The 26,690-nt window shown below is 33.8% G+C and overlaps 1 protein-coding gene across 2 annotated transcripts; it reads left to right on the top strand.

Annotated features, from left to right (window-relative positions):
- Nucleotides 1–2,862: 2,862 nt before the first annotated feature.
- Nucleotides 2,863–19,860, top strand: LOC118189154 (uncharacterized). Of its 2 annotated transcripts, XM_035359702.2 has the most exons (4): nucleotides 2,906–3,019; nucleotides 8,638–8,745; nucleotides 15,293–15,525; nucleotides 19,621–19,860. In XM_035359702.2, the coding sequence occupies exons 3-4, from the start codon at nucleotides 15,304–15,306 to the stop codon at nucleotides 19,702–19,704; spliced, it is 306 nt and encodes a 101-aa protein (XP_035215593.1). In that variant the 5' UTR covers nucleotides 2,906–3,019; nucleotides 8,638–8,745; nucleotides 15,293–15,303; the 3' UTR covers nucleotides 19,705–19,860. The 2 variants fall into 2 exon arrangements, with proteins under 2 accessions (XP_035215592.1, XP_035215593.1); XM_035359701.2 differs by lacking the exon at nucleotides 8,638–8,745 and having other exon boundaries at nucleotides 2,863–3,019.
- The last annotated feature ends 6,830 nt before the right edge of the window (nucleotides 19,861–26,690 follow it).

The following is a 26,690-nucleotide window of genomic DNA, read 5'->3' as shown; positions in this document are numbered from 1 at the left end:
GAAGAAATAATTTAAAGTAATCATAATCGTTTCAGATTCTTTATTATCTATTTTCTTAAATATTGGGAACCTGGAAACCAAACAATTTCTCATCATATCGAAATTTTAATTTACTTTTTTAATTAGCCAAAACACTGAAAATATCTTCATTGGATATTTTACTCATTTTCTAGTTCTTCACTAGCTAAACTGAATACCGAAATCGAAAACCATCTATATAAATTACACCGATATTTCAATAATCAGTGTAATTTCTATATAATCATATCTATATAATAATGTACATCAATTAAAACGAGATTGAGTATATAAATGTTTAGAACAATCAGTCGGTCTGCATAAGAAAGTTACAGCCGAAAACATCGCGGAGAAAACTAGGCGAAAACGTTGTGGTATAAAACATCGTGGAAGGAAAAAATGTAAAGAGAAAAGATTGCGGTTCTAAAACTCGTGGTACAAAATAAAGCGGTCGAAAATCAAAAACCTCGCAATTAAAAACATCGTCGTAGAAAATATTGTAGTAAAAAAATAAAGTACCTAAAAGTCATCGCATTGTGATCACATGTGTTTTTCAGGTTTTAAAAGTTGAAAAGGCATTTTCACATAATGATTTTAGAGCGCAAGAAGGAAAGAGGGTGAAAATGTTAATGACTCTTTAAAAATAAACGGAAACAAAACAAGGTATAATTTTTCACTAAAATATAACAGATTAACAAACGTCAAAGAAAATAATTAACAAAGCAATTTTTATAGAAATTATCTCATGCAGTTATTTATCTACCTTTTCGTAAACATTTTTAGACTGTAATTTTAATTAAAAATTATCAGTAAAACTTTTTAAAAATGATTTATTTATTAATAACCTTTGTTAATTAACTACGCAAATTTAAAATTAAGTTCTATAGAGTTGCATTAATTTTCTACTCATTTTCAATTTTTAAATGCTTAAGTTTCCATCTTAATTTTTCAGAAAAGATTTATTAGTTCATTCAAAGGTACGAAATATAGAACTAACAATATTCTTCTTTCTTTTTCTTGTGCTCCCAGATCATTATTCGAAAATGCACTTACAACTTTTAAAACCTGAAAACGCATGTGTGTGATGTTACCGTCACGGGATGATTTGTAGGTACTTTATTTTTTACCACGATATTTTCGACGACAACGTTTTTAAACTGCAAAGTTTTTGAACTACTTTATTTTCGACCACGATATTTTGTACCACGATGTTTTAGAACTGCGATGTTTTCTCTTTGCTTTCTTTTCTCCCACGATGTTTTGTACTGTGACGTTTTCGTCTTGTGTTGTTTTCTCCACGATATTTTTGCCACGATATTTTCGGCGGACACCGCTCAAGAAGTAAGGACATAAAGGCTTCACTTGAAATTAAAATTCTTCCAGGGCAAGACTTCAAAGAACGCCACCTAGTAGGCACATGTTTGAGAATTTCACAGAATTCTGTTTGTGTAAATAAATGAAATGCTTCAAATAATTCAGGCCTCTTTGCTGACATTGAAAAATGGCCAAAATTTTTAGAACAATATTTTCTATATCCGCATTCAATTCCAAAGCATATTTTGCTGTATTATGTACAACATGAGTACAGTAATTAGCTATTGCAAACACATTCATTTAATATAAAGATGTTTGTAGGAATGCTTATTCTAAGATTACAGTTTGCATTATGTGCACTAAAATAAGAAATTACTTTCCAATCTAATTGCAAATTGTTCATAGTAAAGAAAACTGTTGAACCAATTATGCCGCGACAAATATTCAGAGTCGAATTCGTAAGCGTCGAATATAGTCGAATTCGTAAGCATCGAATATAGTCGAATTCGTAAGCGTCGAATATAGTCGAATTCGTAAGCGTACACGTGCGTGTTTGCGGAGTTGTGCTTATCATGGAGATATCAGGTCAGTTTCGGCGATTTGTGTGTCGTAATCCTTCACGACATTAGCCCTGTTTGTTGCAAGAGTTCTGTAAATTTTATAAGATATCAGGTAAAATGAGTAGCCAGAAAGGTATGAATGGCGGAACGAGATGAAGACGATAGATTGAAGGTACGCCAAACACAAACGCAGGTGACTACAGAATTCAACATAATGCCCAGTGTCGTCTTCAGTTTGGGGAAACAAATTCAGGACATTGTGATCCATACTGAGAAGACCTGGACAAGGTACACCAAGATCGACAATGACGAATGCTGATCGTCCTTTGACACTTTCAGCGCGGCGACACATGATTGCTACAGCTTTACGCTCTCACGTGAGTTTTATGCGCCGATGAAGCGCGAGTTTCATGGTCTACAGTTTTCCAGAGGTTTATGAGACAGGGATGTCTGCTAGAAGACACGCTGCTTGTATCCCGCTCAGTACAGAGTACACGACAAGGTGTTTAGCATGTCCACAATTTTGGCCACCACTGCAAATACATGTTCTTGATTTTTCTGACAAGCAGGTAAAAGTGCATTAAAATTAAAAAAAGCTTAAATTTGATTTTGATTTTAAAAATAACATATGTTTTATTATTTTTGAAACTTTAATCAAATAAAAATTCACTTAAATGATAAAGAAGTATTTAAAAATGTTCAAAATACAGACAATGGAGTTATAACATTAATTAAATAATGTACGAAGGGGAAATATTCAAGAAGTTTTGCTACAACTAAAATTATTAACACGTTTAAGCCAGAAAAGGAAGGTTGCTTAAAATTTCACGCTTAGATATAAGTGCTTATTAGAGTAACAAAGTACTTCTATCAATAGGAAAAAATCAGGAATGAAATCAAATTCTAAGCATGCGCACATAAAGTTATTGAGGAATTATGGGAAATCGTAATCCAGATAACATCAAATTCCTCTAATTCTAGGCGTGAAGGTTTATTTGAATTCCGAAGGGTTTTCTTTGCTGTCTTTCGCAATATTTTGTCATAAAACTTGCTTTCATATTCACTTCTATTCAAACTCGAGTTATTCTCTTCAAACCAACATACAGAATTATTTTTCGGAAATCCAGGTAGGATTGCTGTCCTTTAATACTCTGTTATCACAGTGTCATTTGAAAGATTTCGAAAAAGCTGATTTCTTAAAGCAAAAGTTTTATCATATCAATGAAAATTGCAGTATATTGATAAGAAAACTGTGACAAAGAACAACATTCTTAAGGTTCTTATCTCTCTTAATGAAACGTCTTCCTAGTTTGATTATTCTTATTCAAAATTTTTATTCATGTACTTATATTTATTTAAAATTTTGATAGAAGAAAACATCACTTTGAAGGAAAAAAGTTCTATAAAACCTTTAAAATTTATAGCTAGGAAGCAGTCAAAATGAATGTGAGATCTGAAACAGAATCGCTATTTACATAAAATTTTAGAAGTAAGAATTATGCTTTTAATATTGCGATTATTTGATAGATCTTGTAACAGATTTTATTATGAAGTGAGATTTTGAAATCGGAAATGCAATGATGAATACGCAAATTGGAAATCCAAAATAGTTCCCTCAAAAAAGGTGGCGAATTGATGTACTAATTATGCATTTTAGAGGAAATTCTAAGAAAAAATTCTTTGCATTTACGTTGCAAAATTACCAAATTGAAAATTACCTATAACGGAAGCTCCTTCAGTTGGAAACTGTATCCTGAATCCAATTTTGAGTATTTAATTTTTTCGTCCATTCAAAGAAACACTTTTGTAAAATTTTAAGAAATCTAGAAAAAAATCAATCAGTTATCGAAAATTTCAGGAAATTATTACAGTTTAACAATTTCATTCCATAGATTTTTTTATGCAGGAAAAGTACATTTCTCAATATATAATTGGATGAAAGCGGTGCTTTTATTGTGTTGTAGAATACTCCAGTTCAGTCCAGTTTGGTCACACGTTCTGAACTTTTAAAAGCTTTCCTTGCCCACCAGCGGCCGAGTCGCTGAACACTGGTAGTTCGGTTCGGGGATCGAATTCCGGCGTGGTGCATGGACGTTTTTCTTATGTGTAACTTGTATATCAGCCAGTCTTCCGCTTAGGTAAATAGCCTTCGAGTGCTTTGCTCTAATTAAAATAACCCAAACGAAATCAGCCTTTTCTTTCGGGAAGGAGATTCACAAATCCCTTTTAATTTATTTTATACTGGTTTTCAATTACTATTTTAACTTTCTGATCTTTTTTTCTTCTTTACAGTGTAGGGATTTATATTTATTTTAACTAACATTTTAAATTTTAAGTTCAGACTTTTCTATAAGCCTTCATTCCCTTAATTGTCTGTGCCAGAATAGTTAAATGTTGTAGTATGCGTCAACGCATGCAAATTTTCTGTGTTCAAAGAAGTATAAAAGCCGAGAGTTTCGACAGGAGAAAGGAAGAGTTGGGTTCTAGCTACAGTCTTTCTGCCGTAGGGTACGTTTGCTTAGTGCTGGTTCAAGTGGCTTAATTGTATTTCCTTACTGCCACTGGCGTAGAAGGGGATTGAAGTTAGGGATCTGGCTGAGCATTGTAGATTAGTTTAGCACTTGTTAAACATTTCAACTTTTAATTTTCAATTATTCGACTTTCAGTTACCGCCAAGGTAAAGGCGAAGTTGATGACGCATTGTAAATTTTAAAGAGTTAATAAAGGGTTTGAATCCTTCTTCTGTGTAGTTTCCTGCTGCTTTTGTATTCAAATAGAAGTTAATCCATTTGGACGCTACAACAGCCTTGCATGTACATTTGTTGCGTTTGCATCGTAATTTGCTTTTATTAATTTCAGGTCCTCCTATTTTGGGCTTCGAACAGTGAAAATTTATATTTTAAAAAATGTCATGAAGGGTAAAGAGGTTTGGGTTGCACATAACTGCAATTCTTGTTGCTAGTACAGTTACTAAAACTTACAACTTAAAATTCTTATTTGCTCTCAAGATTATGAATAGTATAAATTAGCTATATGCAGCTAAAATTAACCCTTAGATTTTAAAAAGTAATCGTAGTTATTTATATTACGCTCGCAAACGTAGTTGCTTCATATGAGTTTCAGAGATTTCAGTAGTGTCGGAAATTATTTACTGAAATGAACTGACAATATCCGTTAAATTTTCTTAAAATTTTAGCTCTTCCAGTTCGCCATTGCAAACAAAAAGGCCAAAAGTCTTGTATAATTACCAGTTAGTGATATCCCAAATTTTCGCGCACATACTAATCTAAGACTGCCGGTATTTTACTACATTACCCATTCACAAGTTAATGCTTTAATTCACGTTAGGATAATATCTGAGTAAGGGACTTAGCAACGCTGACTGTAGTACCGAAGGACCCAAGTTCGAATCCCGTAGAGCCTACGGTTGTTTTTATATGTATAGATTCTGTGGAGCGTGGGAAGCTCTAAATATGCGGCGAGCCGAAAATCCTCTCGAGCGGTTGGTGGTAAGGTAAGATGGATAGAAGACCCTCTGAATGCTCGCCTTAAAAAGTGGAGGCGAAACTGTGCAGAGTCGTACTGTCGCTACTGACGCCTGTAAGGGGCTCAAGGCTGTTGCCAACGACCGGCTCAGTCTTGCACTCCTTGCCTCGATGAATTCCGAGGGTTTGGTCTGGTGTTACTGTCAGACAAGTTAGATACGTCACAACAACATAACGTCAACGTATGTCTTGTGACTTCTCCCGCTTCTGGATAAAAAGAAATGGGATAACAAGGGTATTTAGATTTGCGTAATTTAAGTACGATTTAAACACGAAATGAAAACTGATAGCAAGAATGTTGAAGAAAATTCAAGAACTCTCTATGGATAATTTTTTAACATTTTTCTGTTTAAAGTTTACTGAATTCAATGAGAATAAATATCAGTTTATAAGGTATTTCTCCCACCTTCTTGGCGTGCCTTTGTGGTGTAGTGGTTCTGCACGCTGGGCCGGTATTCCAGAGGTCCGCGGTTCGATTCCCGGCGAAGGCGTTGTTAATTTTTCATCTTTCCTGCTTCCTAAAAATACTAATGTCTCTACACTGGCGCCCGAACTAAAAGGTTTGTGGATGATGACTATCCACACCCAGGATTTGGCGATTGAATCCCCTAAAAACCCCAGTCGCCCTTTAAAAGGGGGAGTATATAAGGTATTTCTCCCACCTTCTTGGCGTACCTTCGTGGTGTAGTGTTTCTGCACACTGGGCCGGTATTCCAGAGGTCCGCAATTCGATTCCCGGCGAAGGCGTTGTTAATTTTTCATCTTTCCTACTTCCTAAAAATACTAATGCCTTTACAAGTTAGCTACAGAGTGACTCATTCCAAGCACGGAAAGATTGAAATAATGGTAGAGACTGATTGGAAAACTCCTTGGTTACATAAGAAAATATTAACAACACTTTTATTCAATATCTTCACAATTTGAATGGACAGCTTTCTACTAATTTTAGTTTGTGCACATTACACATTATATTATTTTCATGAATCAAAAGTAGTTAGGACTTCAATCATGATTCGATATGGTATCCCTGTGTCTTTTTTAAATCTTTATAATTCAGATTACAACTGTGTAACTATCTCTGGTTATGACCCTAGCCAAAAAAAAAAGTAGATTTTTATCATATCTCTTTGAGGCTTTTGTTAACTTTTAATTTAATTTAAACAAAATAGCTTTACTCTTATAGAAAGAACTTATAGAGTTCCTGTTAAATAAAATGTCGAGGAACCTAGTGAATTGATAAGCGAATTATCGCTTAGTTCAAAGAACAGAAAGCGTAAGCTCAAAAAGGGTTTAGTCACTCTTTATCCACTCAAAATAAGATTAACAGCCCTTTCTTCGGGCGTACAGCAAAGCCTCCAGTTGCGCTTGAACTCAAAAAGTAAGAAATATTCGCCCGCAATCTTAAACTAGCCGGCAAACTATCAAAAGGCAGGTAATCATACGGCCGAGCGTACAAAAGCTTAAAGAGACGTAACCCAAACGAAAACTCGCGCTACCCTGGAATCCTAACTCTCTTTCGAAGTCAGTTGACTTAACCTTCCAGCACGCGTGTATGCGCAAAATTTAAGACAAATTCAGTTTTTAATGCATATTTTTCGCATATCGAAGCTGAGACGTCTAAAGGTCATTTCTATTCCCTTTCTACCCTTCCCCACATCATGGAATGGGCCAACAGGAAGACATTTGACTTTTTAAATGGCTTTTCCGTAAAAGTCACGACACGCGCGTGGTCGTGGGTGAAAATTCGGAAAATATTTTTTCCTAAAATATTTTGTAATTTTGTGTTATTCATTGCCATGTATTATTTTAATTTGAATATATTTGGCTCTGTAAATTTTATGTCGGTTTTTATGGCAAAAAAGTATGTGCAACCAGCTGATTTTGCTCGCATACTTCAAGAATTATCTGATGAAAAAAAGGAAGACAAGAAAACCTTTGGATGGCAGAACAATAGAGATTTCCATTCCTTATTTTCTTTTATTTCTATTTTTTTAGAAATAAATAAAAATATTAAAGTTAAGTGCGTTTTTGTAACCAGTAAGAAGTAAATTTCCTTTCAGAAGTAAGTAATGCTAAACTTACTTTTTTCCCTACCAAGGTATTTTTCTTTTTTATTGTCTATACTTGCCTTTGATGAATATTAAAATTAGCTTCAATTTTAAAATATATTTATTAATTATGAATTTAAATTTTTCTATAATGAAATACATCATTGCATTTCCATCTCACTGACATAAGAACTTTAAAAAAATAATTTGCTTATATTTGAATGTGATATCATTTGCATTTTGCAATAATAAGATTAATATTTTATTTCTTAACAAATTTATTATTGATATTCACTCATTTCTGTCGTTTTTCGGGCCAAAAACGGTAAAATAATTCACTTAAATGCCGGAAAAAATACGACGCGCGCGTGCTCATGTAAAATTGCCAAGCGCGCGTGCTAGGAGGTTAAATACTATTCTCTTCCTCATTTGTATTTACCGCGTTTCTAAAACTTCATTCTGGTAGGGAGTTGTAATCTGAAGCTAGGAGAGACAGGAAAGGTGATCTAAATTAAAATAGCTGTGACGAAACTAAAATATACCTTATAAACTTTCAAATTAACTTGGGAAAGCAATTTTCGGAGTGTGAAATAAAGTAATAAATTTAAAATGTCGTTTTGTTGACGCATTGATGCCAGCCGAGTTGAATTAAGTGAATTATTACCTTTTTTTTTTTTTTTTTTCTCTTGCAATTTTTATGTGGCAAAGGCTTCAATTCCGACGGAAAACGTGAGGTCATCTATGAGAAAGCCTCTGAACTTGGCTCGAAAAAGATACCAAAAAGTTAAAAATCAAGATTACTTTTATATCTATGAGAAGTACACTTTTAAACAGTTTTAAAACAAGAAAAACTTAAGAAAGAAACTTCTTGATATTAACAAGTGAAATATGAAAGGAGAAACATTTACCCATACCAGAATAAAGCCTATTTTACTAAAACAGTTGTATATTCGAAGATTGAACTTACATTGGTGTTTCTATGTGCACTTCCTATGATATTATTTCATCTTAAATTGTTGAGAATTATACGTTTATTTACTGAAGAAATTATTACCTGTTCAGTAAATACCTGTGCATTTACCTCACTGAATCATTTGTGCACGAGGCTTGATAAAAAGATTTTCTTCACGTTAGTGCCTTTTGTTTTGCCAGGACAAGAAATCTGCTTATGGAAGAAGATAAATAGTATGTCTTTGAGAGAGTTAATGAATTGAATATAATCTTACACTACCGGCTAGAACGGAAGAGCTTCAAAGGAAGGTGAGATATGCAGAAGAGATTTCCTTTTTTTAAAATTAATTTTATCTAGAATAAAAAGTACGAAATAAATAACCTTTATAGGGTACTCAGTTTTAGTTAAATAAACTAAAAAGGAAATTTTAAAAAACTTTTTAGTTTTTCCAAATTAAAAATTTTCTAAATTTTAGCTTTTTTAAATAATTTCTTCATTTAATACGCGTATTTAAATAGCTATCAGAATATTCTTAGTCGATATTGGGTTAAAAGTGATGTTGCGAGATACCAGTTCAAGAACTATATTGGGATATTAGCAGGAATATTCAAGGAATAATAGATGTGATAATGCAGACATATTGAATGCGTATCAGAACGATTACATTCTCAATTCACTTAAATGCTTCATCGACAATCTTCATTTAAAGTTCTTCATTGATAGCAAACCCTATGAATTTGTTTCTTAATTACATGTGATCAAAAATATTATGATAGCTGGAAAATTTAGTTTTTACTTTGTAGTGTTCCTCGCCCTTTGTCCAAGATGAACGTCGAGGAGTCACTATTGAACTACGTCGCGACTTATCTCTGAGTTCAAGCAACTAAGACGTAGACTCGAGAAGGGTTAAAATACCCTTTTATTCACTCAAATAGGAATAACAGTCGGCTCCTTCTCTTGCTTACAACAAAGCCTGTATTCGGGCTTTAATTCAGAATAAGATATAAGAACTAAACTAAAATTAACTAAACGATACTTAGCCGAAGCTAGAAACAATTATCTAACGTAGTTGGCTCTTAACTAGCCTGAATATCAATAGGAACGTATTATACGGTCAAGCGTAACAGCTTCAAGAGTGGCTTAGCCAGAAAGCAAACACATGCTACTAAGGACTCTCTATCGAAGTGAGCTGAATCTTCCTTACATACTTCTTCTAACTCATTTGCATTGAACGCGATTCTAAAACCTCATTCTGTTAGAGAGTTGTAAGTGGCATAAATTGAAAATGGTTTCAAAATTAAAATAACTGTTATGAAACTAAAATATGCCTTACAGCTTTTTATTGCATCTGGTTAAAACCATGTATTTTAAAATACTTTTTATATTTAAATTATTTTTCATGATTATTTTACAATATCTAAAACATGAAATGGCTTGGGTATGTTTCTTATTTATATCTTCCTTCTTAAAATAAATTTGCAATAATTTGTTTATCTTTGAAAAAGTACTCTTTTATGATTGCCTCTTCAGTAAGACAAACGAAACATTAGTCCTCTGTAAATAATATACCGGACGAAAAGTAAATAATAGCCTTTGCCCCGCACCAGAAGCATATATCATGAAATTTATTTGCTTCAAGAAACGTACATTCAAATACAGAAAAGCCCTCGAAAGGCCAAGCAGTAGTAGTTCAACTAGTGAACCTTCAAAACGCTGAGTAGTGGTAATTCAATATGGGGTCAAATCCCTCCGAATGGATTGGTTGCATATGAGTTTTGGTAAGGTGAATACGACCGAGCTTTCTTTTAAAAAGTACCGCAAGAGACCAACCCTTACAATTTACGTTGGAGATCATCGTACATTGTGTTATTCCGAATATTGCTGACGGTAACGTAGACTTCATTTTTGCGACCAAAACTAAAGACAAACTTTTTTTTTAGTTTACGGATTCCTGACGTCAGTGCTTCAATTTCTGTTTATAGGAATTTTTGGCACATACGCAAATATTGAGATTTTCGATCCGATGATGACATTTCTCCTACAACGCGTTGTCAAGAACACCGATATCCAGAATGACTGCTTGTTAAGGGCAATTTGCCCAGAAGGGCTATTAATTTCGTTTTGCCATTTTGCGTCGATTCACAACAAACGGCAAATCAGTTTTTAAATTGTTACCACCAAATATTAGAGCCCTGTCGAAATATTGTATTAGATTGTATCGAAGCCCTGTATTAGATTTAAAGAAATTAAATAATGAAAAATCTGGATAAATGTATATACGTTTCTCGCATTGTGATAAAACAACGGTACCTACAGCCATCCAGTTTTGAATCATGTACGTATCCACCCGAATGTATATCTGGAATGTATATCGAAATATCTGGAAGCCAAAATTTGGAATTTTTTTATTATATATTTCATATTTTGTAAACTATTTATAAGTTTTTGATTAAGTAACTCAACGATTTCACAGCGAGCAATGGTAACATTGTATGGGGGGGGGAATTATCTGCAGCGTGCGAGATTGGTTATTGTCAAATTCTAAGGATATGCTCCTTTGTAGATTTTGTGATATTGCTGTTTAATTGAATTTTATAGTTTAAGTGAGAAGAACATGATGTTTAATAAATAAAGGTAACACACAAAACGCTAAAAGAACGCCCCTTTGGGCGTAATATAAAGTCTGAAAGCTTTCAGAATAAATAAATCTGAAAGCTTTCAGACATTTTTCCTTTAATTATTTTCATTTATATTGCTGAGTAAGTTTTAATCCTTCCTGTCATGACACATCGATATACAAAGTGTTAGATTTCTACTATCGAAATGCTGCTGTGTCTAATGTGAATTTGTTCGCATTAGGAATACGAAAGAAGTTTAAAATCTGGAATTTCATATTATTTATTATTTGCTCAGAAAGCTAAAAAATACAACTGTTTGTGAAAATAGCAATATTTCGCAGTTTCTGATTTTTTATATTTAACAAATAAGCAGTGAATATCTTTGTCATTTAAATTTGTTTACTGAAACGAGTGCACTAAAAGTAAGTTTTGTTGGGAAAATTTCAGACATAAAACATCTTGATAGGAGGGTCATCCTAATCAGTTAGTCTTCAGCACCAGTACTACTCACCATTTTAGATGCTTCGGTCACAAATTTGACACATCGCTCTACAGTTTTGGTTTGACAAGGGAAACTTTAGAAATCCATTTGCAACGAGGTGCCAGTCTTTAATAGATGTTTGATGCCCTCATCCTTAATGTTCCTGGAAGAGGAGACATATTGCAACTACCCCAGGAAATCGTGTTGACAAAGTCTCTTGCTTGGAAGTTGAATTCTGGCGTGACGAAGTTTCGAATAGGTTTTCCTTGATGGAGTTTTTAACATTTAGCGCAGCCTTAGTTCTCGTATACGTCTCCTTTCATCCACAATCAATGCAAGAATCAAATTTTCAGCGTAAGCAAAGAAGGAATGAATTCTTTTGAATTCTGAGTTGATGACTTGCAGCAATTTTTGAATTAGATATCGTCATGTTCTGATGGTAAGAACTGTCATTAGACCGATTTCGATTTCCAACGGAAAAATATGTAATAGTTCAAACTAATCACCGTCAACTGCCTGATTTCATCAGTATGTTTCTCTAAGCTCGCGTAAAGTTTAAGAACTTAGAACTCGATTTGTTGTCTTTTTGAGTCTGAAAGTGGAACATGATTACTAGCGGCGTAGCTAGGGTTTCAGCGGTGACTTTCAACTGAAGAGTTTGCGCCCCTTTCTGTATGCCAAAATGAAAAATGTTTTATTCTAAAATTTCGTAACATCAATTTAGCGCCCCGGGATGAATGTTGCGCCCAGGGACAAATGTCCCCTCTTGCTCCACCCTAGCTACGCCACTGATGATTATGAGCTCTTAAATCTTCTAAAATTGTACCTGACTTTATGGTAGGGGAAATATGAAGTGAGTAAGAGCGATCCTTGCTCAATAATTTTTTGTCAACTTGTAGAGACATTAGGTTATTTCGGAGCAGGAGTAGTGAAAAATGAGCTATGAGGACTCGAACCCCGAACCTCTCGAATACGCGTCGAGTGTGCTGACCACTACACCACGAAGGCATGCTAAGAAGGCGGGATAAATACCTCGCAAACTTAAGGAATGAAAAATCAACCTACTCAAAGCGAACCAGTAGAAGATTTTCACTGCCAGCGGAGACTTTTCTCGACCAGTCCGTTGAAGGATTTGGGAATTGTGGTAACGTCATCCAAGAGAATAAAATAGCTGACGGAACTGCAGTTTATTGATGTTATAAAGTTCTTAACTACTTGGTCTATGCTGAATGTAGAGGAATTAACTTAACTGTGTAGCGACTTTTCGCTGAGTTCAAGTGTAACGGCAAAGTCCAGAGAAGGGTTAAAATAACCATTTATTAACTCACTTCTTTTTATTCATTTATACCAGATTTGGCCATTGCATGCCATATACCGAGTACGATGGTGTCTATGGTCGTGAAAAACAAATTCGTTATTAAATCGGCTAACTGTGCGAAGGAGGTGAAATCGATTAATAAACAGAGAGCAGAGACAATAGAGCATGTTGAAAAATTGCTTTTAATCTGGATAGCGGAAAAACGTATGTGCAGTATCATGTACATTGCTTTATTTATGTATGGTACATATTTCAGTCATTGCATTTATATTCTAGTATTAAAAAGTGTCATAATAACCCTTTTACAGGCGGTGGTAAATATCTTACCACTAAGCAATTTGTTTTCTAGCAGCGTACGAAAAATTATTTACCCGCGCCCGATATCAGGAATTTTCCTCTGGAACAGAGCTTCACATTTTCTGTAATAGATGGCTGTAGAAGACACGTAAACCGCAACATTTCTGCATTCATCCAGTTTTCAAGCAAAATGGAGAGGGTAAGCACGTACTCTTTTCTTATTTTATTGTGTAATGATATATAAAAATACGTTAAAAGCTATATATTCATATGTTTTGTATCTTAAAGGTTTGATAACTAAATTGTATTAGGCATTTAAAAAATTATAGCGAAATATTTTGTTTTATACATATTTGAATTTGGTGGTAAATTATTTACCACGGCACGTTTAGTGATTTTAGAGGTGGTAAATTATTTACCACTGCCTGATAGAAACACAATTTTACTAATATGTTTCGCTTTAGAAATAGCATTTTGTTTGGCATGGTACTTGATTTCTTTGTATATCTAATACTTTTATATTAGCATTTCAATAATTAATTATTTCTAATATTAATTATTATAAATATTATCGAAAATATTTTAGCGTTTATTTACGATTACATAAATATTTATGTATTTAAAAAGTAGAATTAAAATATTACTTTAGAATGCTATAAAGGTAATATTTTGATCAGTATGTTCAAGAGATATCAAAATATAAGTAACTAATTAAATGTAATGAATATTATTTTAGGTAAACGAATTGAAGAAAAAGAAAAAAAAATAATCACCGAGGAAGCTGTAGAGCATTATTTTGCACTGCCTTCAGATCCTGAAGATTCCGAAAAAGGACTCCCTCACGCAAGAACTGCAGGCTTTTTGGGAAATCATAATTATGAAGAGGATCAATAAATTACCTTAGATTTGTACTGGTCTTCTGACTATTTTTTTCAATAATCAAGAAATCTCGTCAATTATGCCAACAAAGAGATTAAAAAAATATCCTTTCAGATTTGTATATCAATGGCAAAAAGGCTGTCCCTTGAAATGAGCCAGAATTTGTCAAATTACAGTAAATGTGTTCTTTGATCACCCATTTAGATAAAAATTCAAGAAAAATATTCAGACTTCAATCTATTGATGAAAAAATGGTAAAATTCAAAAGAAGGTCCACAATGAAGCAATATATGCCAGGGAAGCCTGTAAAAAGAGTTTATAAGATTTGGGCTAGATCAAACGCATCAATTGCTTACCTATATCAGTCTGAAGTTTACACTAGGAAAAAGACTTGAATTTAGGTTGAGAGTAGCTCGCAGCCTAATTGGAGGCTTCTCTAGTAAAAAACGAAAACTGCAATCAAACTGGGTATCAGCAAAAAAGGAAAATGCTATTCCAAGGGGAAATCCGGAACAACCAATGTTAAAACACACATGCCAGTCAGAGGAGAAAGTTACAGAAGGTGCAAATATTGCATCACAAAAGTAAATCAGAAACGTACCAAGGTGTTATGTTCAACATGTCATGTATCATTCTGTGCTGTTTCATGTTATAAATAAAAATAAAAATTAAAATCAGTAGAAGTAGTGCATTTGGTTATATTTATATCTGTAATCAATTTTATATTAATCATCGATTTTATATTATATGTATATTTAAATAATCAAGAATAAATAGTTTTCATCAAAAATACATGTTTATTTGTGATATTTTTGTAATTATGATTTTTTTCTTTTGCACAACTCAGTAAAATGCCATTGCTTATACCGGGCGGGGTCAAATATGTTACCACCCCTATTATAAACAACAACAACCACAACAGAATTCCAAAAATAGTATTTTTGGTCATAAACGAGCTACTTTTCCCTAATAGTTGCTTAAAATATGAATTTTGAAAATAAATGGCCTGGGCCCGATAAAGGGATAATAACTAATAAGATATGTTTATAAGAAAAAAATTAATTATTTTATTTAATTAATCTTCTTTTCTCAATTAATTTCTTAAATTTTCTTAAAGTTTTCAGCAATGTTTACATCCAGATTGGTATACGTCCAAAGATCTGGAACGGATGAATGATGCTCAGTGAGGTACCACAGTATTTAAGGGAAATCTCTTTGTCTTCCAATTTTAATGGTTTTTTTTTTTTTTTTTTTTTAAATAGATTAGCTGAAGATGACTTCTGGCCTGAATAAATTTCTTTTGATCGTGGTGGTTTGCGCAGTTGTGAATTTAGCAAAGCCAGATGAAGAGACAACAACTACTGCTTCAACTAGCACTGCTGATTCTTCGGGTAAAACAATGGATATTTCAGAAAGAACCTCAGATTCTTCAACCAGTGCGAAAGTAAGCGATCCTACTACAACTACACAGACTAGTAGCACCCTGAAAGATGAGGTGAGTTTTTCTATTAAGGAAGTTTGAGTTTTAGTATTTATTGTAGTTTTTTTTTTTTTTTTTTTTTTTTTTTCCCGTTTTGAATAATGCGTAGTTATGCATGAGTTTAGGAACAATATGATTATATCAGGTCTTCCAGCGTCATAAGTATAAAAGTAAATCAAAAATTATCCACAATCTTGTTTCTGTAATAAATAGAATAACATTAACAAGTGTATTATTTCCTAAATAGTTGTGTTGATTTTCCACGCTGTTCTTCTAGTGGTCCACAAGATTGTGTTTCAACTGCAATACGAGATATTTTGCTGGTCTATTAGCCATTTATGGATTACTTGTTTTTTCACTTGAGTATATGAAGCAGATCGATTGCCTCATAAAACGTCTTTGATGGTCCACATAATGATAACTGTTTCGTGGAAAACATGAACCTCGTTGGTGGTCATTCATTAGATAGATGGAATCGTTTCACCACCAGGTTTTTAAACTATTCTGCTCATAAACACTTTTGGCTTGTTCGGAGCTGTCTCCATGTTGTGCTGTAAGCCCGCGTTGAATATGTCACTCCTACGTAACAAAGAAATCGCATCACTGCTCTCTCTTTTCTTTTTTAATACGCACTTCCAGTGGTGCAAAAGGATCTGGAAAAAGACAATTCAAGTACGAGTACTCAAGCGATAGCCCAACAAATGGCTTTATCTCAATCCATTGTGTGGAGGATACTCGCAGCAAATTACATGAGGGCACATCATCTTCTTCGCGTCCCATTATTAGAGCCTGAGGATTATCCACTCCAGAAGACGTTTGCTACATAGTTCCTGCAAGAGTGCTACAAACAGCGCATTTGTTGGCTCCATATTGTTCACGGATGAAGCATAATTCACACCTGAGGGAGCCTTCAATCAGCATAATGCCCATGTGCAAGCTTTGGAGAACCATCATCGCACGCAACCACGAGCAACTCAACAGCGTTTTACGGGGTCAATGTTTGAGCCGGCATTCTTGAAGACTACCTCACTGGGCCGCACCTTCTGCCCATTCCTTTGGACCGTAGGGCATATCTGATCTTCTCGCAACAAGTCCTGTCCGAACTACAGCGGTGGATCGTTCGTGGTGGCCCGGTAAATTGGCTTCTGAGATCACCGGACCTATCATGCATGGACTTCTTCTGCTGGGGTCACATGAAGAGTTTGGTGTACAAGACGCCCATTCCTTCAGTTGAAGACCTCGTCGCTCCAATATCTGAAGCCAGCAAGATACGTGACATACCAGGAATCTTCCAGAACGTAAGGAATTTCATTCAGCGCCGCTGTCAGGACTGCCAGACGACTTCTGGTCGTAATTTTGAACACCTGTTATAGTACAACCTTTCAATAAAATGTTTTCAGTTCCATTAATGTGTTGCTGTTTCTGTTCTTTTTCTCTGTGTCTTTGCACCATAGCTCTCAACTACGGCATTTTCGACTCTGCATTCCTATGCGATTCCAAGTCGTCTGTGTACCCCCCTACACAACCCGCAAGTTTGAAGGTCTGGTAACGAATAACCCTGTATATATCAAATCTTAATACTAGCACTAAAATCTTACAAACGCTGCTGCGTTCAACCAAAACTACCTCTTCCATAATTGCAAAGCCGAAGCAACCCTAGAAGTTTTCTTATTTTTTCAAGTGGTAATCCGTCGACAACTTAATCTTTCAGTTTCTACTATTTCCAACTGTACAATGTATTATCATGCAAATTTTTCATGCTGCAACTCGTATCTCACAATACATGGGAAACAAATGTTATATCTACGAGTCAAATGCAGGATTTGCAGCTTCATCCGTGTAGGTAAGACACCATTATTAAAAAAAGTTTAAATTCAGGATTTTTGATGACTTCTATCCTAAAAAATTCCGTTGCCTGTGTACACTATATACATATGTTATCAGAAGCTTTAAAGTTTAGACATATTTTCTAATTTCTAGAGAAATGCATCACGAATTATTTTATAACTGCAACTGCGGCTATGGTGTAAAATAAAGTTTAACTCACATTTTTCAGCAATGTTTAAGTCACCAGAGCTTTAGGGCAGTAGTCTCAATTTGGTGACCGAAGCATCGCGGCCCCCGAAATAGTTTTAGTCGGCTCGGGAATATATTTTTCGTAAATTATTCAACATTATTATGACATTTTTTATTATGTCAAGAATTTGAAGGAATTGTCAGATTTTAATTATTCTAACTTCAGTTTCGCATTATTTCCATTAACATTTAAATGAATGTTAGCTATCCCCCAAAAAATCTGCAAATAGAGTTAATTAATTTTCATTATAATATAAGACTTATTTAAAGATTTCTAAAGAGATAGACCCTTATCGATTTAATAGGTTTTTCGATGCAGGAAATGTGAAAAATGTGCATTACCCTCTGAGGGATTCGAACTCCTAACTTCTCGATTATTCGTCGGACGTGCTTACGATCACATTACGAAGGCAAGCGGTAAAAGGAAGAAAATACCTTATACCCTTTTTTCGTACTCGTCAGAAGATAAATACCTTCAGCCTGCGAGTTTTTGCAATAACAGTAATCGTAATGTTTGTGAATACATTAATATTTGAACAGTTCTTTTTACCGCAGCTGAAACTCATTATGTCTAAATCCAGAGCGGGCAGGGTTTAACTTCCTTGGATCACTGGTAGAATTTAAACCGGCTGATAAGCACCGTCTCCAAGTGTGCCAGCTGCTCTGTCGGTGGAGTAAAGTTAAGTGATATCTAAATCCAGCCTGATCTATGAGCAACTATAATTAGTAATAAAGACTAGAAATAACTAGACTAATTCTAGAAATTTGTCTCCAAGCTATATTATGTGTTTTATGTAAATCTAAACGCCAAGAGATATTGTAGGTGAAAGCTACAGTAAGAATAAAAAAGCTTAAGATTTTTATATACAAATATTTGGCTTTTTTATTCATGCACCGAAGAAAAATTTAATGAATAAAAGAAAGACAATAGAATGCCATTATTTATTCTTAAGTGATGTCCCTCTATGAAACTTTTCATAATTTGTTTACTTTTAATTTAATTAAGTTATTTAGTTGTGAAGTCAGGAATATTCAACATTAGAATTATTTTAAATAAATGTCAATTTGAAAAGTTATTAGCTATTATTACGTTTAATTATAAAGTGTAACCAACAAGCATTTCTTGCACATACCCCAACCTTTACATTTGAGACAAAAAAATAATATAAATTGGAAATTTCCTTTGCGATATTATTATTACCATTTACGTACGTTTCGATAAACATTTAGCAAATAAGATTTTTAATTCAGTTACAAAAATTTGTTTTGTTAAAAAAAAGTTTCATTCTATTTCATCTATTAACTGCGATGTTTTCTCTTTGCCTATCTTTTCTTCCACAATGTTTTCTTTGCGTTGTTTTCTTCGCCGTCGTATTTAATAGAATTTTAAACCAAATATAAATAAACTTGCAGAAAATATGATAAAGTTCGACAGAAACACTGAAAGAAAATTTCGAAGTGAAAACAGCATATTCAATAAGGTATCAGCACCTAAAAATATAATTTTCAACTCCTCATGAACGAAACATATCATATGTTTTTTTTTTCATAATTTGGTAATAAGGCAACTTACATAAAATTTTTAAGCAAATATCGGGCACATTTGGAAAGATGTCGATGATAGAGTGAGTTCTATGGCCGCTGTTTTCTAGAACCAGCTGAATGAGAAGGGATTTTTCACAAACTATCAATTTATCGCACAATTCTTCTGTGCAAATGAACTTATCGAGTATTATGTAAATAAGCAAACACACGTGTATACGTACTATATATACGACAAAGAAAGGTGCTTGAGCATGAAACACATGTATGACATCAGAACAAATGTTATGACAATTTGCGGAAAGTCAAACTGAACAAAGAAATTACTCTGAAAAATCCTAAACTAAACTAAAGAAAATTATCTTTATCGCAATGAAAAAGAAATCTCTTAACTTCGGAATGGTTTTTGATTTTAAATGCACTCTTTCGGTCATTTTTAGGGATTTATCTGTTTAAAATCTGTACTTAGTTTTTGTTGTTTTTCTTTTCCAGGGTACAGAATATGATGAAGAAACAGCAGCCCTTGTCTTTATGGAAAAAATCATGGAATCATTTGTCAAAGATATATTTGGTTGATAAAAGCGAAAAATATTACAAAACCATTTTTAATAAAGCGTTTTAGTATTAGATTGGCATTTTGTGTGGAATAATATGAATAACACCAAGATGAGCTCTTCAGTTTTTGTGCTTCTGTGTATTGAGAAACTTTATATCTATAAATATTGAATATCACTCCCTCATACTGTATTTGCTTTGATTAGAATTCAGCTCTTAACAAATTTCAATTCTGTACACAAGAAATCCATCACTTAACGATTAATGATTTTGCAAAGTTTCTGAAAAATTACCAAAGATTTTTGTTTTATAATTTGAAAAATCTTTGTTATAAAGACGTTAGTTGCCTACATCATACCGAACGATACCTATAACTTTGCATTTCGAACGCCTTTTGCTTCTTCTTTCTCTACTTATTGACGTAGAGTCAAATTCACAAGTACTAGGCATTGATTGTAAAGGGATTTATTACGTTGTAACTTCTAAAATAAAATTTTTAAAAGTTCTTTGAATGATTCTTGACATCTTTAGTTAAACTCAGTTTTTAAAGGCGTTGTTCCTTAACCGAAGTAAATCGATATGGAGTTAAATATAATTAAATGCAAGAATGTAATTGAATCAGCTTAATGTGTAATGTGTATACGAGACAGCCTTAACTTAGAAAGCCCTCCACGGAGGAATTCCTTCCTTTAGCAAGGTAACCCTCGAGTGCTTTGCAGTAATCATATAAATCAAACCAACGAACTGTTCCTTAGTAGATTAATAATTTTAAGTAGGAGAAAATCCTAAATCTCAATTAAAACAGTGATATAGTGATATATTGTGTAGTCTCTATGTTCAAAATTTAGGACATCCAAGGAGTCCAAAGCAGTTCAAGAACAGTTTTCTTGAAGGAAAAAATTATATTCCATTCTTTAAAATGCAAGCTTTACATAGCATTACTTAGAATAGAAAATTTAAATATATTGAGAGAAAAAAAACTATATTATTTATTGAAAAATACTTAAAAACAATTTGTAAAGCAGCATTATTATTTAACATAAATTACTATATTTGCCAGGTGATCAATCTGAAAACATTGCATTTAGAGTCAAATTTATAGAAATTTTTAAAATGATGAAAATAAAGATCTTCCCATGTAGCAAATCTTTCTTAAATATGATTATGCTCATCTCTAACAGAATTTCACTCATTGATTTCGCAGAATTTACCAAAATGTTGATGAAATCTTGTAGAGCTCCTCACCACTCTTCTAAAAATTCACTTTTCAGGCTTTTGACGGGATGAATTTCATTGGTGGTAGACATCATACACATGTCTATTGGTGTTCAAATCTGGATAGTAAGCAAGGTATTTCATCAAAGTAATATATTATGTTTCCAAGAGTTCTTACGCCATAGATATTCCATGAAGACGAGCAATATTATCATTAGCAGAAACTCTGAACAACAGATTGTAAATGGTATCAAATATATTGACATTTTCAGGCTCTGCTGAAAAACAAAAGTTACATCTACACTGGTTTCAAAAAGTTAAGTAACAAACTGAAAACTGATGATAACTCAAAAAATATGCAAGCATACTGGACGAAACATACTGATGATATTTATTACACCACTTGTGACTTACAAACACACGAAAATGTTGCACAGAGTATTTGCATTTTGTGATATAAAATTTTCTTAAATTCATGAATACAAATTAAATACAAAATAATTTCTCAGTACTAAGTGTCATCACCCGAATAGCAATACAGGCCTCAGAGTGAGAAAGTTTTGCCTGGTGAATTAGGATTCTTCTAATATGCGGCTGATGTGAAAACGGCCTGCGTTTCTGTGTGCAGTCTGTGTGTCTGTGTGGTTCTGTGTGTCTTTAACAGTGTGGATTTTCATAAGTTCTCATTCCATACTGTTCCGCTCATTCAGCAGTAGCGAGTCGCTTTGCTGACAGATGATCTTCCTTCGAAGATTTCCCTTTCATGAGCGTTGAACTGATTCATCCTGCGGCGGCCTCTTGACGTGTAGATTTCGGCTTGATTGACTCTTTATTTTCCTGTTTCTGCAAGTTTGCTGCTGGTCTGTTTTTACGGCTACTTTCTTTTTGCTGACTTTCCAAATGTAATTGCTTAACACTCGGTTGATCGCCACATCTCAGAGATCTAAAACTAATGACTTACTTCCGATAAAAGTCTTCGAAAATGCCCGCTAAATTCTTTACTCATATTCTGATGTACAGGCATTCATTGAGACTCGCCTGCTTTCAGATTTCACCGCTAATTCAAATACTTGTTTTGGCATACCGGGTTTTTCCAACTAAAAGAAAACACTGGATCTGAAACAATAACCCAGGCAATATAATTTTAATAACTTCTGCATCAATATTTTTTCCACATAGAAAGTTTATTACTTGCAACTTTCTCAAAATAAACTCAGTCGATTTTTCTGCCTTAGTCTGAAGTCCTGACTTCGGTTTTGTTCTATCTTTCACCACGAGTAATACTTTCAAAAGGAAAGTTTCAAACTTATATTTCCTTTTTGGTTCACATAAAATTTACCGACACATTTATACCAGCTCTGGGCCTGTCCTCGAAGCGCAGCGGTTACTGTGGTGACATCACCTAACTCTGCAACAGGGTACAATAATAGATGAGTTTTTAATTGTTCCGAGAAAGTTATTACCACCAAGAAGGTCTTCCACTATCGAAAGTGGTGGCTGGTTTCATTGAGGCGCGTATGTTGTCTGTGCCTTCCATTAGACTACATATTTCTAGAGGAACTTGGAATCTGGGGGGAACCAGACTAAACCTCAGCTGGTCTTCCAACATTATTCGTAATCAAATCAAAGGCCACTTATAAGGTTTTTTTGAACTGATATAAGTCCTACAACATTACGAGATAATTAACGATTATCACTAAGTCTGTAGATAAAATGAAGGAGACTTGCGAAGGTTTACACAACGTTTTTATTAAAGTGAACTTTTAACATAACCAGCAAGTAAACCATTCCTTATAGAGATGTAAGTTAACACTCTGAAGGCCAATTCCTTCACTGACCTATTGCTTAAAATTCACAATCAGCTCAAATTCCGTTTCCGATTTACAAGTTCTGTCTCCTACCGTTCATGAAAGAACAAAGAGATGTGAACTTTTCAAATCATAAAGTTTCTAGTTTCTAACAAAGAGCGGTCGCTAGCCACTGAGTGTACACGAAGTCACCTTTAATCTAAAGATAAGAAAGCACAAAAAAAAAAAAAAAAAAAAAAAAAAAAAAAAAAAAAAAAAAAAAAAAACTTTTAAGGACAAGACAATCTACAATAAAGATGAACGGATATAATACATTTGGAGAAACTGCACCTTAGTCTATTGTGTACTTTAGGTGAAAGCTAGCCTGTGATCTGAGCCGTTCGGATGGCCGTTGGCTGTTTGAATGAAAGGCCATCTTAAATGCTTTGATTGTGAAAGCCTTAATCAATTACAAATACTTAAATTTAAACGTTGATAAAAATAATCTAAAACAATATAACCAAAAAATAAGTAGTAAGCTGGCTAAACTAACTTTGCCAACCTCGTACGTTTAAGACAATAGGCTGTGAGAGAATGCTAAAACCGGGATAATAACATTTAGATAGAGCTGGAAAAATCTAACAGCCCTACACGAATGCCAGAAGCTTTCACTTCTCTGTCTAAGATTCAGCTTAAATACATTTAAAGCTAATTTGTGTTTTGGTGAGGTATACGGAAAATTAATTTAAAGTATAGATCAAAATTCTAATAACTAGTTAATTAACATAAGAACCTGTAGAGACATTAGGTATTTTTGGAAGTAGGCAAGATGAAAAATGAGCAACGCCCTCACCAGAAATCGAACCGCGGACCTATGGAATACGCGAACAGCATGTAAACCACCACACTACGAAGGTGTGCTAAGAAGGTGGGAGAAATAACTTATAAACTTTACACAATCAGTGATTCTATCGCATTACTTTCTTAAAATCCAAATGAATTCATGTCATTTACAAGCGGATGGTGATCAATCAGGAGTTGCGCTAAAGAACACCTTCAACATAGAAGTTTGTCCTTTAACTAAGAGGCACATTAAATGAAGAATTCAATTTTCTTCAACTCTTTGATGTGGAGATGTTGGCAAGCTGGCAAATGAGAAAGAAGAAGTGATATTGATCTATTACTTACAGCATAAGTAACAGCATAAAGAAATCTTATCTGTGCTGTGTTTTGGTACCTTGATATGGTAAAACTTTAGGCATCTAATCGACATTCTAAACTAATTACTTCTATTACTTACAGCATAAGTAATAGATGTAACTACTTTAGAATGTCGATTAAATGTCTCATGTTTTACCATATCAAGGTACCAAAACACAGCACATATAAGATTTCTTTTTACAGGGAAACATGAAACAAAGTACATGAGTTCATTTAATTTCAAGATAACTCTTAAAATATTTACTCTTTATGGATGCGAGATCTCAGACCAGAAAATAGTAGATGGTTAGTATGATTCAGTATCTTATGCTTCTCATATGGAGGTATACACAGGTATACGACTTGCCCAACTTGAAGTACTGGAGCAAAGTAAACTGAGATTCTAGCTGAAAATTTTCAGTTAAAATGCTATATATCATTTGAAAATATAAGTAATTATAATTATATGGCTTGAAAATCACCTAAATTATGTACATTACATTTAAACTAGTTTTATAAGTTAAAAGAATATAGTTTACATTTAATGCTGAAGAAACAACTGAAATAATTTCCTGAATATATATATATATATATATATATATATATATATTTAATTTCATTTTCTGAGAAACATTTCGTTTTCCTACCAATCTTAATTCAATGTGATTTCATTTTGATTTTTCTTCATCCATTCAAAAATACGGACACTCAACTTTTTAAATTGCAACACTGTGAGGGAGTCATCAGCAGTGAAAGAAATTTATTCTGCATATGGCCTTTAGTGGTTCAAAGAAATAGTTAAATTTAGAGAGAAACACAAGAACATTAAATAGATGAAATCTACATTTGGAGAACCCGTCTTGCACTTCAATAAGAGCTCGTACTTATCATGGCATTAAATTAAATAGGCTTTCAGTAAAAGATAGCTAAAAGGACTAAGGAATGCATTCCATGCCTTCAGTTTGCAGAGACACTGAGTCCATTCGAAGCAGGAAAGATGAAAACTGAGAAGTTTCCTCACCGGGACTTGAACCACGGGTCTCTTGAATACGCGCCCAGCGTGCACACCACTACACCACGAAGGCATGCTAAGAAGGCGTGAGAAATAATACCTTATATACCGCCTTTTAAAGGGCGGCTGGTGTATAGGGGACCCAATCGCCAAATCCTGGTGATGAAGAATCATCATTCACCACCTTTTAGTTCGGAACCCAGTGTAAAGTAACTTACAATTTTTCAATCCCAGGAAACTGAAGAAATGAGCATAACCCTCGCCGAGACTCGAACCTCTCGAATACGCGCCGAGCGTGCTGACAACTACACCACGAAGACGGGAGAAATGCCTTATAAGTTCCTGGCAGAGAAGATCGCCTATCATACGTGATTTTGCTCAGACCATTACACTTGACGACTGCCTAATACGACATTCAATAATGCATACCCAAAGACAACGTTTCTTTGTAGGCCCTACACGACGTACGCCTCATACAAACTACGATTTCAGAGTAGGTAAATCCTCCTTCTTGTAAGCCGATCTTCACCCTTCGTTTAAACAACTTTAACTTGCTTATATTGAACCATTTATCAAGATAATGGATAATGAATTCTTATGAAAAGTTTAATCGCGGGCAGATATTGAAATGCTACTTACGTTCAGATTGAACCTTCTACTTTATACTGCTAAGACAGCAGTTCTGATCTCCACGTATGGTATGGGCTCATTCTGAAATTCTGATTAGTGAGCATATGAGATAGGTTTGCATTTCCTCTAAGTCTCAGATTATGTGCATAATTCTTCAATTGTGTTATAATTTTTATAAACAGAAGTATACTTGCAAAACTGATTCTATTATGCTGATTCAGGAAATAAAGCATTACATTAAAAATGAATGAAGTAGACCAGAAACATTTTAAAACATGCATGATACTGAATGGCGTTTAAAACAGCTCGAACGAATTAAGTTACCCATTATCAAGAGCAAATAGACAATTGAAAAAAAAATAGTATTATTACAAGAAAAAATCTGATGTGTACACCACATGACTTCCTTGTACGGAATATTAAATTATACGCATTTTTCTCTTGAATTTCATTTAAATTGATTGGATTGAATTAAATCTACTTCGTCGACAGCGCATAAACCACAATAAAATAAATGCACTCTTTAAAATTCACTATATTTGTTTTCTATACACTCTGAATGCACAAAATGTATATCATTTGAAGAATTATCGTTCCCACATGTTCTATTCAAATTCTATAATAAAGCTAAAACGATGTATGAAAGAAATTAAGCAAACAAAACAGAAAAGAAACAGTTTTTCACAGACGATTTAGTATTTCTCATTCAATTAATTCAGTTCTTACTTCGCGACAAGGCAAAAATACATAAAAACTCAAAATATTTGCATTAAAAATTACGAAGTAAAACTTAAACACTTATTTCCTCCAAAAAATTCCAGAAAGGATTAAGCATGATTTAATTCGCAATAATAAATGAAGGCGTTATTATGGTGTTGCGAAGCTTAGTCTCTCTCGATTGGCAACAAATCTACAATTCTGCTGTTTCAAATGTAAACAAATATGTCCGCCATGTTATTTAAAACTTAACCGCACTTAAACATCTTTTAAATTGTTGATAATTCTACAAATATTGCTTCCAGAATTACGAAAGGCATAAAAACCTTAACCGGAAGATAAAAACAACATAATTCAATCATTTTTAAAGCAAAAAATGTACAATTTACAAACATATAAGAGTAAAGAAACTGAGATCACTGAGCCGGGTAACAGAGTGGATATAT

Source organism: Stegodyphus dumicola, chromosome 5 (assembly GCF_044657685.1).
Source record: "Stegodyphus dumicola isolate Sdum_Otavi_A_Nest chromosome 5, ASM4465768v1".
Taxonomy (NCBI): domain Eukaryota; kingdom Metazoa; phylum Arthropoda; class Arachnida; order Araneae; family Eresidae; genus Stegodyphus; species Stegodyphus dumicola.
This window is presented reverse-complemented; position numbering and strand designations above follow the sequence as displayed.